We start from the raw sequence: 16,989 nt of genomic DNA, 5'->3' as shown, positions 1-16,989 counted from the left end.
GGCAGGCCTTCCAGAGGCCCGTTGAGTACTAAAGTGTCTGCGGAAAACTCTGATGTCTGTTATATAGTCTCATACACCAAAGCCCCATAAATATAAAGGACTGGAAGATGGAGTGGATTGGTAATTGAATACACAACATTTCACCTCCAGGTCACTGTTTCCTGTCTGTGCTGCCTGGTAGCAACTTGAAAGTTATAACCTGATGTGGGGGAGCTTGAACTTCCTCTGTGGAGTCTGCAGACTGAATAAGGTATTCAGACTCCAGACCTGCCTTTTAGAAAGCTTTTTTCTTTAAAAATAATGCAATTAAGAAGTATTTCAGTGCCTTCCTCACATGGACTTGAGCATTAGGCCCACAGTCCCTCTGAAGTGCCCGGGCAGGGTATGAGAGTGAAGACCAGAGGTCAGCACCACCACTTGCTGATAATAAGGGACTCAGACGCTGCAGAAGAGGTATCAGCAGTAAATCTCTCCTTCCTGCTCCTGTGGCAGCTTGCCTCGAACCAGACCAACTTTTCAGGGCGGCACAAGCAGTCAGGCAGCCACGATGCGCCCCTCCTTCGCCCCCGGGGCCATGCCCGCACCGCAGGGGGAGAGCCCACGCCCACACTGCCCAGGCCGCGAGCTCGTGGCCCAGGGCCAGCCAGCCCAGGGCCCCACGGCTGCCCGCGGCGAGCACCGGCCCGGGGCGGAGGGGGGAGCACCGGCCGCCAGGCACTGGTAAGCCCTCTCTGGAAGGGGAGGGGGTTGGGTCTGCCCCGGGAGACGGTAACGGGCCAGCCTGGCGCCTCCGCACCACGGCCGTGCGGACAGCTGCGAACTGCCTCAGCACGACGGTTACCGCGCTGGGACCGTTACGTTACGGGCACCCGCCTTCCTACCCCCGCCCCAGACCGCCGCCCGCGCATGCGCGCGCAGCCGCCTCGCCCTTCCCCCGCCGCGCCCTCCGCGGGGCGCGGCGGCTCTCCGCAGCGCGCGCAGGCGCAGCAGGCGGCTCGCGGCCCTGGCGCCTCCCGGCGAGCGGGAGGGGTGGGGCCGGCCGGGTGCCCCCACCTGGAGCCGGCGGGAGGAGGAGGAGGAGGAGGAGGGCGGCACGGTATGTGTCTGGGCGGCGCTGCGGGGCGCTTCCTTCCGCTCCCCCCACGCTGCGCCCGCTCGGGGGCCGTCGTCGGGGGGTGCCCCCGCCCCTCGCCCTCTGCGCGCGGCGGCGGGCTGCGCCTCGCCGCGGCCCGTCTCCCCTCTGCCGCCCCGGTGGCGCCGCCCCGCCCCGGCGGCGCTCGCCCGTTGCCGCCTCGCCGTCCCGGGCAGCCGTTGCCCTGGGGCCCTCGCAGCGCCCCGGGGGCAGGGTCGGGGCGCCGGCACAGTTGGCCGGGCCGCGCAGGGCCGAGCTGGCCGCGGGGAGGCCGGCGGGGGAGGAGGCGGCGAGCTGGCGACCCCGCTCGTCGGCCCGGCCGGGAAGGCGGGGGCCGGCCGCCTGTCCCTCCGTACCCACGCCAGGCGCGCGCCCGACCCTCGCCGCCATGGTGTCCGAGTGCCTCCCAGCCCGTTAGCACCGATCTGTTCGTGTCTGCTATTTATTCTTTCCATGATGGTTTAAGAGAGGAAGGGCGGCGTGCTGCTCGCTTGCCAGCAGTCTGCTATCTCTTTACATCTGCTAATTTCCTAAAACACATAGCTCTATTTAAAACATATGTGAGAACTACAGTGTCTTTACATGCGCTATACTTGTTGCAGTTTTGCAATTCATCATCTGGACTGGGAAATTCAGGAATTGCAGACATATTTATAGTGTCTGTTTTCCATATTTCCTCATGCTCCACATCCAGGTAACACATACAGATTAACAGGGGCTTGGGTTAACTGCCATTGAACATAATGTATTTTGAAGTGCTATATAGATAATTTATGCCATGGGCAGACAGGAAGATGTTGCAATTTAGGGCCAAATCCTGAAAAGTGATGAACACTGCATGAAGTGTTGTGGCCCTCTGATTTCTTGCTAAAACAAGATGTGGAGCGGCTGTAATTGCTGCTAAATATTTCTATATGGTGATACAGTGATACCTGGTGTCTATAAAAGAATTGAAACAGCCTCATTCATAATACATCCTCTTTGAAAGGAGAGAAAAAAGGGGAAATGGGAGGTTTCCTGAGATAGTTTTTGTATGATCCTTAAGACCAGAGTTGAGAAGCATACAAGGGGATGGGGAAGGGGCTCATTTGAAGCACACTACCCTATAGCCCCCTAAAGCTGGGCCGTTAGGAGCTGTACTGCCTGTATGAGCAGGAAGAGTTGGTTCAGTGGGACTCTGACTGGCCCTTGTGTGGGCTCAGACACCAGAAATGTCAGGCCTCTGCATGTTCTTTGTGGAGCTGTTCTGTTCCCCAAGGAAGAGATGGCAGGCCACGCATGTGGGCTTAGCCCACGAGCTGGATTCAGCTTTTTTGTTTGCCAGTTGGGCCATACTGATAAGGGAATGTAGACCACATCTGGAGTACTGTGTCCAGTTCTGGGCTCCCCAGTGCAAGAAAGACATGGACATACTGGAGTGAGTCCAGTGAAGGGCTATGAAGATGATTAAGGGACTGGAGCATCTGATATACAAGGAGAGGCTGAGCATTGGGACTGTTCAGTCTGGAGAAGAGAAGGCTCAGGGGGATGTTAATCAGTGACTTAGACAGGAAGGAGCTTCTTTATGGTGAAGGTGATCGAGCATTGGAGTAGGTTGTCCATGGAAGCTGTGGGGTCTCCATCCTTGGAGATACCAAAACCTGACTGGACATGGTCTTGAGAAACCTGCTCTAGTTGACCCTGCTTGGAGTGGGGGAGTTTGGACTAGACAGTCTTGGGAGGTACCTGCCCTGCTGTAGTTGAAGAAACACAGTTTTTCCATTGTTTTGTTATTTTACTATTCAATTGCTATGAATCAGTGAATTTTTAGTGTTTATTTCATCTGTCAGTACTAACACTTAATTTGTTCTGCAGATGTCCTTTAGTGTGGCTGGTGAAGAGGACTTCTTTTTGGAAGAAAAAAGATTCAAGCAGTACTGTGAAGAATTTATTAAACATTCACAGAAAATAGGAGATGGTTGGGAGTGGAGAACTAGCAAGGTAAAACAATCAAAGTATCAGTAAATAGTTCCTACCTAATCCTCTTACCAATTTTTAGATACACTTGCTGGCCTTTTTGAGCTATTGGCAATGTTCACAAACTAGAACATCCTTTAGGGTGGTTTACATCACATGAAATAAATGGCATTTTACACAGCTGGTCCAAGAACAATAAACTGCAAAGGTGATTTAGTTGAGGATGTAGGCCAGTACATGTATTAAATAGATTAATAGTTCATGAATCCAGAAACGGCTGCTGTGATAGTATGGTACAACTTTTTACATAGCAGAGGGGTAGGATTATCCTGAATAATTTCTGTTCTGATCAGAACTTATCTTTTAAGGAATATTTATTAGATGACATACATTTATTTAATATTTATTAGATGACAAAATATTTATTAGATGACAACAGAAGCATTCAAAGTAGAAAAAGCACTCAAAACTCCCAATGTTGGGGAAACAATCACACAACTCTTAGCAAGCCATTCTAGTGATTGACTATGCTTACTATTAAAAAAAATGCTACTTTTTAACTGAGCTGTCTAGCTTCAACTTCCAGCCATTGGAACTTGTACATTGTCTGCTAGGCTGAGGACCCTTCTTTTATCAGAATTCTCTTTGTTTCAGTACTTTTAGGTTGGAATCAATTCACCCCTTAACCTTGTCTGTGTTAAGCAAAACATATTGAGCTCCTTGACTATTTGGCATGTTTTCCAATCCTTTAATCATTCTTGTGGATCTCTTCTGAATCCTTTCCAGTGTATCAACATCCTTCTTCAACTGTGGACAGAACGAGACAGTGGATGTTGTATCACTGTTAAATTCAGATGTTGTAACTTTCCTACTCCTACCAAGTTTCTTTGGTTATATACCCAAGGATCAATTTAACCCTTTAAGGTAAAATAGCACATGCTGAGCTCCTATACAGCTAATTACCCATAAACCTTTGCAGAGGTTTGTGCCTAAGAGCTGAATCTTTCATCCTACGGTCTTTATCCTAGATGTGTGGCTGTGTATTTTGTATTAAAATGTACATTATTTGCTTGCTTACAGCACCCAGTAAAATCTCTCTGTATTAGTGATCAATCCTCATTATTTACTGCTTCCCCATCATTTTCAGACCTCACCAATAATAATTACATATTGTTTCTAGGTCATTAATCAAAATTTTAAATAGCGCGGGGCCAAACTAATCCCACAGGACCCCATTAGAATCACTTCTTTTATGATGATTCTCCATTTTTAAGTTACATTTGAGATCTGCGAGTTAACCATTTTTTCATCTTTTTAGTGTGTGTCACGTTAGTTTTGGATTGTTTTAATTTTTTAATTTCTGCTTGTGGAATCCACAGTTGCCTTATGGAATTCTATGCATATACTGTCACCACTTTTATCTTTATGAACCAAACGTCTTTTTACCTTGACAAGACCTATTTTTATAAAAAATAATTACATTTACTGACTTCAATTTTTCATTTCCTGAATTCTATATCAAATCTTCTGTTACTTTGTTTGGGATGATGTCAAGCCAATATGCGTATAGTCACTCAAGCTATCCTGTATATATATTTTAAAGATATATTGGTACATGCTGGCATTCTCCCAAGTTCTCTGAAATTTCCACAGTGCTCAAAGACTTAAAAGAAAATCAGTAGTTCTTATGTGCTGATTTAAAAATATCTAATGATAGCCACTTCATGTTACTGTCCTGCTTAACCACTCCTGAAATGAAAATTTCATAATAATTGTAGAATATGGCTACATCATTTATATTTTTTCTCTAGTAACAACAGAAATATTTTGAACACTTGCTTTTTCCATTTCGAATGCTTCTGTTATTTGCCATCTGTTTTAGGATTTCTCTTTCCTGTACTTTTTTTTGCTTGCTGGGCAACATAGTTTTTCTTATATTCTCTTGCTTCTCATAGTGGTTTTCAACAATGAATGGTTTGAGATATATACTCATTATTATTAACTTTTTATTTCTTCCATTTACAGAATTCTTGTCACTAGTTTTTTCATTTTAATGGCTCTATTCCCATCCTTTCATGAATTTTGGGGAGAAAAATGTAACATTTTGAAATGCAAGAAGTCCCAGAGTAAATATATGATATCACTTTTACGTAAGTAATTATACAGTAGCATTTGGAACCCTTTCTTCACAAATAAAACTGAATTTCAGTAAGAAGTAGGAGCTTGATTGTAGATACATTCTGTTTAGAACACATCTGGGTTTTTAAAACACTGAAAATATTAGCCAAGTGTTACAATGCACCCTTTCTTACAGGCAACCATTTGAAACTTTAGATTTCAGTCCAAGGCTATATTTATGAGGGATTTATTCAGCAAAGAAAGATGCTATGAGCCTCTATCGGGAATTCAATACATGGGTCAAAGTTTGAACTTTCTGTGAAATAGGAAGCTTTGCTAGAAATAGTGAAATGAGCTAGATTTTTGTTCTCTCTATAAAAAATGCTGAGAGTTTTTTTTAGTGGGCCAAGTTGGCAACTCTGTGATTTCAGTGTGTGATTAAAAACCTGGCCATTGAGAACATCCATTTATGCTATATAATCTGGGAAGAGAACTTTTCTTTAACAAGATGTCTCATTGTTTTTTTTCTTTTTTTAACAGTATATGTGCTATGAGTTTAGGGCACTCTTAATTTTACTGATATAATTCACTTGGATCCCATTCCTCATTCCATGCTCACGTGAATAGGCCCATTGATAGCAATAAGACCACACAAGTAAACTAGACTTGTAGGACTGTGTTCTTATGTTTTCTCTAGAAATTAAACTTAAATGATGAAATGATATCCAATTTTTTTTTTTTGCTGAGCTGGCTCTAGTGGCATAAGCTCGCATGGCCCAAGCAGAATCCTGTATTTATAGCTTTAAGTGAAATGTTCTAAACTATGTTATTTTTATAACCTGTTTTTCTTTTTCTGAAGAGAGCTGTAAAAAAGCCAAAAGCACCTCAGTTGTAGGACCTGATGAAGGTGAATTTGGGTGTTAACACTGACTGTTACTTGGATTGGATAGTTAAATCTCATCAGTGAATGCTGTCCCTCCACTTGCTTTCTGTTTTATGTTTGTTTCATGTTTAGTTAGGTTGATCTAGGTAATCATATCAAAGGCTATATCACTTCACTTCTGTTTGTGATGCTCACTTATATGGTGACTGGAGTAGAAAGGAACTCCCATTACCTATTTTGAGGATCAAAGTCCTTGCTAAACTATTGATTTGTTTACAGTATAGGGAAAGGAGTATACAAAATACGTACACTGTAGAGAGTGCAACAGGAGAGAGGCTTCTCTTTCCTGTCACCTCTTCATTGACCTCTGATGTGTAACTATCAAATGCAGAGATTACTAACTCCACTTGTTTCCAGCTGTCCATAGATATTTTTCATGGCATTCAAATGCTATAGAATGTTAAGACTATAGAGCTTTGTCTCCTTCTTTCCCCTCTCAGGAAAAACTGGTTCAGGAAGGTGGATGTTATATCCAACCCTTCCCTGGCAAAGCTCATTGTGCCTTGGGGCAGTTCACGTTTGTGGGCGGCAGTAATACTTTCTCTGCTACTCTCGGGATAAATACCCATGTAGGTAGCTTTACTCTTGTTGACATTCACAGGAAGCTCCATGGGAAGGAGAGACTTCAGAGAGCTTTGAATAAGTGACTTTTGTATCACCAAGTTAGGCCTAATTTTTCTGTCACTGTTGTCCTCTTGCATGCTTGGCTTTTCATAGCAGAGGATGCTGTCGGTTCTACAATAGGACATCCAGCAAAGTTTGGAGGATTCATGCTCTTGATATTTAGTGGGAACATAAAGCTTAGCAGTAAGAGAAGTTATGAGCAAGATAATACCATAATACCAAGCTCGTAATGCTATCCATGCTTAAAAATTCATGGACAAAAATACAAACCAATAACATTATAATTTTGTTTCAGGGATGAAACTTGATAAGAACAAAGTTCACAAATAGCTCATAACAGAGGCTGGAATTAGATATATTCTACAATATCACTGAAAAGACGGAACTAATGTGTCAGAATAGAACACATGTTTATTTAAAAGTCAGAATACATGAAATAAACTGTGTCAGAATTGATAGATTAACCAGAGAGTTAAGTTATATTTAAATTTGCAGCCTTGTCAAGCAATTTAATGCTATATTAATGAATTTTGTAGAGAGACTGTTTTGAATAGAATCATTTTACATCAGATGTTGCACATATGCTTTCTGTATTTGTTTGTCTAAAATAAAATGTAATGAAACAGCTAATAAAACCCCAATTTATTTGTTTCCTTTGAGAAATGTCCTTAACATGCAACTACTGTTCTTTGTGTTCTGTATGCTCTTTCTCCCTTTCAGAGTGTACACAGTGATCTGTTGTTAAACCTTTTTCTCTCATTTCTAATTGACAAAATAGTCTTTATATGTGTGTGTAGATAGTCAGGTCAGCAAGGGGGGAAAGCCCTTAAAAACTTCTGCCGCTGTGGAATTGCACAGCGGCCTTTTACAACAGCAGACCATGTGGCCGGGAAAGCAGAATGATAAAAAGGGAACTGGGAGAAGGTATGGATATGGCTTTGTCTGTTTTCTCTTACATTTGACCCTCAGAGCTGATCAAGAGAAAGGAACAAATTGTGACTCTGCACATGCAAGTTCTGAATTTTTTTTAGGACTCTATGAAAGTTAGGGGGGGGAGCAGAACTAATATAAACCAAAGTACCAAGAATTGGGAACTTTATACTGGTGTGAATGCATTGCTTGAAATAGGTATGTCCAAATCATTTTCAGCTGCTTATTTCTTCATGACCTTAATGCACTGTCTTCCAACTATTTGGCACTAATCCTGGTCTCCACATATCAGTTGACTCATTCAATTAATACCTATATTAAATTTTATTTTCACTGTTCAGGTCTTTGACTACCTTAACACTGAGAACTTGTCCAAACTACCTGTGAGGAGATGCTGAAAAGGAGTGCAATCATTGGTGCCTACAAAAAGACTTAGAGCTTATGCCTAATTATCATGCGGTGTTTATTTTCTAGAACAGTGATAGCATTTAGCATTTTGCTTACAGAAAATATTTTTCTTTTCTGTTTTCTGAACGCAGGACTTTGCTGATGGTTATCTTAGTAAAACACACTTCCAAATAACAAAGAGAAGTGTCCCACCAGATCTCAAGGAGAAGAACAATGATAACATTGAACAAATGTTATTTATGCATGTCGAAGTAAGTACAGATTTTTGTATTTGTAGACTTTCGGGTTTATAAAATAAATCATGAACAGTTGTTTTTTTTCTTTATATTATGCTATTAAATACTTGAATACCTAGTTTCTTCAGAAGGATTTCAGGTCTTAAGTTATCAGTGGCTTTTAATAATTCTTCATACACTTCTTATTCATGTATGCGGATAAATTGGATATGAAAATTGGGACAAACTGGAAAGGTTACAGCACCTTATATGTGTGATATTTTCATCATAGAAGGATATTTGTTTGCATATTAGTTCACTAACATTAAGCTTTTTGAAAAAGATTAAGCATCAAGATTTAGTTATGTTAAAGATAATAATTAAAGCAAATTTTGAGGTTAATATTAATCTGAAGTGATATTTACTGAAGAAATAAATCATGTATAGGAGTTTTATACTCATAGGGCTATTAATATGAGAGGTAGTTGGATACTTTTGTACTGTGACACTAATTCTTACAAATATTGAGCAATTATTTTAACCAGTGATGGAAAGAGAAAATAGATTTGGAGTTCTTGAAGAAAAATAAACTTCTTCCAGAAAACGAATAGTGTTCATTAAACTCAAGATGAATTGATTTGAATAATTATTTGCTTGTTTGACTCTGCATTAGACATCCAGATTATGACTAATCAAGATACAAACAGGAGAAATTTACTCCCTTGTTATGTTATTATCATATATGTGAAAAGAAATCTTGGATTTTAATTGACTGAAAACAATGAATTCTTTATATTAAATTGTTGAATTGATTGACGTGGTATATTTTTCAGATATTTTTGCTGTGACAATTCCTTCTCTATTTTCATCAGCACATTGATTTTCTTTTTCCCAGAGAACTCTGCTACGGGGTCTGAAATGAGTATTCTTTCGGCTTGATTCCTGAAGGAAATTTCACTTGTAAAATCACGCCCTCTGTTAGTCTGTGATATCGTCCTTTCTACTGATTTTGAGTTCACTAACTAATTTCAGCCAATTTTTAAAGAGGGGTTAGATATCTCAAAAAGAATTAAATTGCAAGTTTTCTGAAAGCTGATGGCTGGCTAGATCACAGATGACTTTCACTAGCAGGCAAAACTCTGCTCTTTACCTTCTGTTTGGCTAGTCAGTGTGAATGTAAAACTGGCATCTTGGTCCCTCAGAGTACAACCGGGAGCAGATGGGTGTTGGAATTGTGTTGTTTGAAGGCTAGAGTTCAAATGACACAGGCAGGCTGGAAACATGACTTAGTTGTGTTGCTGATAGAACAACTTGTTTAATACATCCCCCCCCAAAAAAGAATTAGAAAATTTTACAAGCCCATTGCTGATATACCAGCTTTTCTACAAATTGGAATCCATGTCATCTGAAAGATACCTGAAGCATTTTAAATTTTACTTTAATTTAAATTCTAGTATTTCTTAAAATAAAGGTTAGTATCAATGCTTCAAAGGTTGTTACTTAGTTGTCTTTATCACTCTGTTTGTATACTTCAGTCTTGACTTATATGTGCAGATTACTGTTTATGTTCAAAATTGCTTTTGACGATTGTGACTTTTTTTTTTAAATGAATTAAGTCTTCATTACAGAGTGTATTTTAAACGAACATCTTGTAAAGCTGTTGAGCCCTTCTTACGGCAAGAAGTATCAGCTGTAGAAAAAGTGTCACAAAAAAAAGGGCTTCAGAGGGCTAGTCTTTAATATACTGAAACATGGTTTCAGGTCAAACCCTATGATTTATCAAGGTACAAATACTAATAGTTACCTTGTGAAATATTGTAAAAGATTTCTGTGTTTAGAATCATAGAGATGTCTAGTTTGGAAGGGATCTTTGAATATCATCTGGTCCTCTTTAGAAGGAGTCTTTGCTCATGTTGCACAGTAGCAATGAAGATGAAAAGTGAAGCAAGAGAAAGGTCTTAGAATATGACATAGGTTATAAGACATAAGCATATATATAAGAAAAAAATGAGTTTCCTCCCCCAAATATTCACTGCCCAATAGAGATTATATCAAATTTATATTCTTCATTGAACTGAAGGGGAACCAGGCTGTTGAAAGCATAACTATTTAGCCTAGAAAATCGGAGAAACACACAGGTAAGTTAGAACATCACAATTGCTATGGACATGTGAAACTATATATTCAACAATAAGTAGAAAGATGGAAGTAATGCCTGCAGAGGGGACAAATCTGCTCAAGTAAACTAATGCATGTGTTGGAAGCATGTTTAGAATGTGGAAATCATTGTTAGGTGTTCTTGAACAGTCTGTTATTTAAATAGGTCTTGTTTTTATAAAAACACATTTTACATCTATAAATTAAATGGTGTTAAATAGTTTCTACAATCTCTTTCTAAATTTTATTGATGCATGTTCTAATAAAATAAACTTCAACTAAAAGTGCTGTTTTTGGGGAAGCTTGGAAACTCCACCACTGGTTATGTGTGGCCAATATTTAGCATATTTTCTTAGAAAATTTTAGAAATTTTATCTGTATATATTTGAAAGCTAAAGGAGCTCAAGAGAAGAATATAAATTTCCTTTGCAAAATCTGTGGCCGTTGTCTGATAGTTTCACATCTTTAAAATTACTACTGTGATCTAGATCTTTGTCATACTGTATCTTTACTACATATTTCATTGAGATACATGCATCTGTTCGCTAGTCTGATCTTCTCCTTCAGTGCGTGGTAGGAGATACCATATATAAATTTACATAAGATAGCTAATTAGAAGCAGCTGGAAAGAAAAAATTAGGAAATTGACGTCCATGTAATCAATGAACAAAAATATATTATATATTTATTGGAAGAACAAGCATTGACAAAAAGAAAGGGAAAAAATCTTCTGTGGTATCTGACATGGCATAAGAGGCCACAAGATTTTCTTCTAGAGTGTTCCTGGGAACCCAATTTGGAAATTACTATTAGAACAGAACTTTAGTTTTGGCAGGTGAGGTGAAAATTAGGAAAAAAATGTGAAGACGAATTTTTGAAGCTGGAGTGAGGTAGAGTGAAATTATCCATGATGAGACTGTAACTCCTACTTAAGTAATTGAACCAAAGAACATATCAGAAAAGAGGGGATGTTGAATAAATCAGTAGGGATATTCTGTTGTAGCAAAGAATACAAATAGGGTGTTGAAATGTCAGAGAAGCAAAGTTACTACTTTTCTATTTGTTTTTAATCTGTCAATAGATCCTAGAGTATGATGATACAGTACAAAAAAGATACAGAATAGTTGAATTAAAATAACTTTATTAAAATAGAAAATTAATTAGCAGGTATCACGGTATCAAAAAATGCACTAATCTTATGTGGTCCATGTGGAAACCAATCAGATTATTTGAGAAATTTATTTCAGCTCATTGCTCACACAGACAGTTAACTTTCGCAACTTTGCCAGCTCACTCTGTGGTGCCTAATATTTGGAGTCTTCCCGATGAGGGAGTGATAAATAACTATCTATTCTGGTCTCTTCTATAGGGCAGTCTGTGTTATGTGCTATGTTTTGTTCTATTTATGCAACTTTGTTTTAATGAAGAGAAGAAAAAGTATCTGCAAACCAAGAATAAAGATCCATGTGGGTTTCTTTTTGCTTATTTTAGGTGTCTGCAATATAGACCTGGTCACTTGAATCTTTGTTTACAGCCTGAGGAGGGAAAAAAAGCATTTTTGGAACAATTCAGTCAACCTATTTTTGATGTCTTTTCTAGGACAAGATTAATGTAGAAATGTCTTTTTTTCATTCACAATCAAGAGAAGCTAGATGGTTTACTCAGATGAAGATGTCTGCATTTTGTCACATGAATCTCATACAACCAAATATGGATGTGATCCCTTTAAAAGCAGTAGTAATTTTTGCTGTTGAAATTTCACTTTGACAGGGAAGCTTAAACTTGGCTGAGGACTGTATTTTGTAAAGCAGTGACTCAAAAAAAGGATTTAAGGATAAGCCATTGGAACAATTGACATTGTCTTATACTTTGAAATCTTTACATTGGGACTGGCATGCCTGACTTCAACTGGCAATTTCAGGTTTTGTGCACTGGAATGCTGTGGCCTTTGTCATTCTAGGTATCAGAATAGGCAGTCACAGACAGTGCACGTAGTGGAGCTGTACATGCTAATATACCAAAGCACCACTTTTTTCTTTTTTGAACAGCACAATATCACCATTTTTTGACAAATTGCTGTATTGCAGCTCCTGTTGGAACTTCTGGGTTGCACAGTGATTCCTGGATTGCAGGTATTGCTAGTTACTACTGATCAGCTGATTGATAGTAAGTTGCTGTAATGTGAGGCAGCGCTCTCTGTAGCTCTGGAAGGAAGCTAAGAACAAGTTTGGGAACCGCCGTGCTGTCCTGGAGCAAGTTGGCGTGTTACCTAGTATAGGCAGGTTCTCTGTTTTCTGTAACTGAAGGCTTCTGCCATGCACACAAGTTAATATATGGTTGCTTCAGTTCATGGGCAAGTCTTCAGAATTCAGATTGTCTGCTTGTTGTACTTTCACATGTCAGTAAACCTTTGACATCCGCTAGTTTGCAGACACACTCTTGCTAAGTCCTAAACTGTCCTAGGCCATAGAGGAATTATCTTATGAACTCACATGAGAAATGCATAGGATGCAGGCAACTGCTGAGAGGGTCCAATACCCTCCTTTTAAGTGGGTACAGTATAAGAATCATGAGTTGGGTTTTATTCTCTACACTGAACTCACCCTTAATACAAACTTAGGTTAAGGTAAATACAAAGAAGGATTTATGTCTGCTTAGTTGCATTGACATTATAAAGGCAAAGGATGTGCAGACAGGTATGCTTAAGTACTACTTAGAGAAGTTTCAGGAAGTTTCTCTTCTCTTTGTACTTGTCAGTTACTGAGTTGTTGAGCCATTTATCCAACCATGTGTCTGGGGATCCTGTTTTATGCAGACCCTGTCTCTTTCCGTTTGTCTTCTTAGCAGAAAGGATGGAGAGAGTTCCTCTGAGATGCCATTCTCTTATTTCTATTGATTTATTTTAATCGAGATGTTTGTTTTAACATGAAAAAGTTATATTTGTCCTTTTTCTTGAGGAATCGTTTCCTGCTCCCACCCAACTTTTACTCATGGTAAACAGAAATTGCTAATGACATTGTGACTAACCCTAAACAAACCTTTGACTGAGTCTGTAGAGGATACTCCTTTTTAACCAGTGAGATAGGATTCAGTCCTTAGAATATGGGCTGAAGAGATCTGTTTTAGGGTGTCTTCCAATATATTAAAAATAGCATGTGATGCAAAGCAAGGAACTGGTACAAACACACTGTGCCATTTTAAAATTTTCAAGTTGCAATTTTGGTCTATTTTATTGAATCAGTTGTTACCTGTCTGTGCTGCCCTGAACTTACGCCAGATGAGTATGATCTATGCTTTTCCACACAAACCTTGTTTAACTCCCATACTGTGTTCTGGCTGATTCAACAACAATCTGAGTGTGCGTTCTTGCTAGCTGTAGATCAAATCTGTCCTATCAGGAGGTTGGTCAGGGTCTGTGTTAATGAGCATGGGATCGTATCTTCTTTTGTATGACTTTCTTATATGTGGAAACATACATTTCAAAGAAATATTTCTTTATTGACAAAATTTATTACTCAGGTTTATAAACATGATTCCTATGTTGTTCATCACAAGCTCTTCATGGAGACTAGATATGGTGATGAACAGGTGTGCAGGGGAGGTAATAAGGTTGATGAACTTAACCTGGACTTGGTTTTGAGGGATACTGTGCCAATGGTATCTTGACTTTGTTACTTGTCTCTGCATGAGACAGTAACTTCCACTGAAACTGGAATCTTACCCTTCTTCATTTGTGCTCTTTTTTCCCTTTTCAATCATCCTTTTTTTCTTCCAGTCTAAGTAAATCACAATGAACAGAATGGTTTTTTCTCCCTATGGCTGAAACTATGCAAGTACTTTAAAGTCATAGTTCACTTATTTTATTATGAGCCTTGGGTAGTCCATTGCACTTAAACACTGCCTTTCATTGTAGACTTTAGTATTTACCATCAACTGAATCCAGCTCCAGCTTTTGGTAAGTGCTATGTGGACACCTTTTAAGCAAAGACAGAACAATTATTACCATATATTATGTGGATTGTTGACAAGGTAAAATAAACAGTGTACAAAATTCAAAATGAAGACAGTCCTGCATTGAAGAGCTTAAATTTTAAAAGAGTAAAATAGAAAAATCTGGATTCACTTTATGCATTCTTTTTGTTTATTATTCAAATAGCTCAAGGGAAGCAATAACTTGGAGTAATAATTCTCTGTGTGTGGTTTGTCTCAGCTCTTTTGGGTATTGCAGAAAAGTGAGTCAGCGTGGAACCATTTCTGAAGCTATATCCATTGCTACTTTATGAAGGAGTGGGCAGGTTGGGAATGTTGAATGTCTGTTAGTACCTGATGCTGCCTTTGGAAAATGAGCACTGAGCTTTACAAACATGTTGATTAAGTTATGTATTTATTTTTATGTGGACTCCACCTTTGTTGGCAGATATTCATTAGCATTAGTGAAGATCTGCCTGATGGAGGATGTGGGAATGAGTCTGACATCTTTCTCGTACTTCAGAAATACCATGTGACTTGCTGTTCAGCTGTGCTGCTCAGTTTATAAAAACTAGAAAATTCCAATTCTCAGTGATTATTAATCATTTTTTCTTTAAACAAACCCAGTATTTTTAGAATTAAGAGCAACTCCTTTTTTGTGCAAAAGTAAATAAGACAAACTCAGTGTAAACATTTGCGTAACCACAGTATTTGCTGGATAGTTAAAAAATGCGCAGTAAAAACCCAGTAAACAGTACTTGAGGGGAAAAATGTAAATACACTTAATGGGATCCAGCACTCACTGGAGATATATAATAAATGGACCTTAGTAAAGGGAAAAAATCAAGTATTACATACTCACCTAAAACATCAGTTTGTCATGAATGATCACAGCTTAACAGCAATGCAGCTGCTTCAGAAACAGGTGATTTTATGCCTAGTCTTTCCCATAATTTCCCTGTTGCTTTGAGGAGGGAGTAAATGATGCTGCATCTGTACTCAACCCAAAATATGTTCCAGAAAAGTTGACATAGGAAGCTTTGGTAGCTTTGATAGGAAGGAAGGAAGAATTCTAATTTTAGCCAGTCTTAGATCTGCTCGGACACTCTTTGGTGTGCTTGGAACACTAAGAAGTGTTCCATTTGGTCTCCCTGGAATCAGATCTTCCTTTGGTGCTGCTGCCCAAGATGCTGTCAGTCAGCCTGAAATGGGCCACAGGATACGTCTGTGCCCTATAATTCTGTGTTAGCCAGGCCAGTGATTGGCCCCATCTTCCAAATTTACTAAATGTTCCATTTTCTATCATGTGTACCACAAACTTTTTGAAATGTCAGGTCACAGAAAGGAAACACAAATGGAAACCTCTAAAAAATAAATCAAAAAACCACTTATTCTAAAGAGATCTAAATTGTGTTGCAAAATGCAGCAAAGATGCTTATGATTTTGCTTAAAAGTATATTAATCGGAAAATGGAATTAGCCTTTATTAAACCACAAGAAAAAGTTCTGGTTTGGATTTCATTAACTGTGTTTTACATGAAAAGGCTTGGCAAAAGAATGACATTGTTTAGAAATAACAAGGCTGGAAGAAACTTCAGTATAGACATTGCACCCTTTCCTTGAGCTGGAGAAACCTCAATAAAGGAGGAATGCTGTGGTGACAGAAGTAATTGGAATCCCAGATACATCCTGCTTCTGGATTCCTTCGTTGATGGGGTGTCTCAATCCCAGTGGAAGGACCTAAATGCATCTGCTCTTATAAAGATCTAGAGGCATGGGAAGTTTCTCTCTCCCACACACAGACCTCTGTAGATTGCTTTCTGTGTGTCACTTTGGTATCCTTAGCAAATCTTGTTAACAGTAGTTACATTTAGCCTTCAACAACTTTGATGACATGCTGTTGGCTTGACTGTCATTGTGGGTGGTGGAACTCTGATCTTAATTCTCTATCTCAAACAGTCTTTGATTTCTACTCTGTTTTACCCAGCAGAATATGCTTAATAAGTTTTCACAAACCTTAGAAATGATATCAAAGCAAACATATAAACTAATTATGAAGCTTTTGGGAGAACTGAAGAAGCATATTGTATGACCTCCAAAAGTGATTTCTTTCTGGTTTGGATGCTAGTTAGATTGATTTCAACTTTTTATCTGCTATTTTAGCATTCAGAGTTGTCACTTAATATTAGCAAATAAGTGCTACATCGAACAGAGGAAAAAATACTCTAATTCAGATTTTCTAACTGAATATGACAGGTCAGTTAGAGTTACATGGTTGAAGACATGGCATAATCCCAGCAGCATGTCTTCTTCGACTTTTCTAATAAATAAACCTCCTTTTCCTGTGAAGCACACATTGAGACTGTCGTAAGTGAAGACCATTTTCCCAGAGTCTGAACTTTGAAAGCCTAGTAATGCCACTGACAAAACAAAATTATTTATAAGCTCCCTTATTTGGCCCAGTGATCTTGTCTTATAGATAATAAAAAGAAATATTGTTTCCATTTAGTGCATTGTTTCATGAGATCTAGAGGGTTT

General features: G+C 39.2%; 1 protein-coding gene across 6 annotated transcripts in view; it reads left to right on the top strand.

Moving 5' to 3' along the window:
- The first annotated feature begins 1,483 nt into the window (after positions 1–1,483).
- Positions 1,484–16,989, top strand: part of LOC112983656 (ubiquitin-like-conjugating enzyme ATG10) — an 82,399-nt gene continuing 66,893 nt past the window's right edge. Inside the window, exons 1-3 of one of the 6 annotated variants that reach the window (XM_026100909.2) lie at positions 1,484–1,826; positions 2,987–3,112; positions 8,243–8,362. In XM_026100909.2, the coding sequence (XP_025956694.1) occupies positions 1,812–1,826; positions 2,987–3,112; positions 8,243–8,362 (261 nt within the window). In that variant the 5' untranslated portion in view covers positions 1,484–1,811. Of the gene's footprint in view, positions 1,827–2,983; positions 3,113–5,113; positions 5,239–8,242; positions 8,363–16,989 lie in introns of those variants that run through there. The other 5 variants (XM_064499956.1, XM_064499957.1, XM_064499958.1 and 2 more) reach the window with 5 other exon arrangements.

The sequence above is a fragment of the Dromaius novaehollandiae genome, chromosome W (genome assembly GCF_036370855.1).
Source record: "Dromaius novaehollandiae isolate bDroNov1 chromosome W, bDroNov1.hap1, whole genome shotgun sequence".
Lineage (NCBI taxonomy): Eukaryota > Metazoa > Chordata > Aves > Casuariiformes > Dromaiidae > Dromaius > Dromaius novaehollandiae.
The sequence above is the reverse complement of the archived record's forward strand: the minus strand, read 5'-3'. Positions and strand labels throughout refer to the sequence as shown.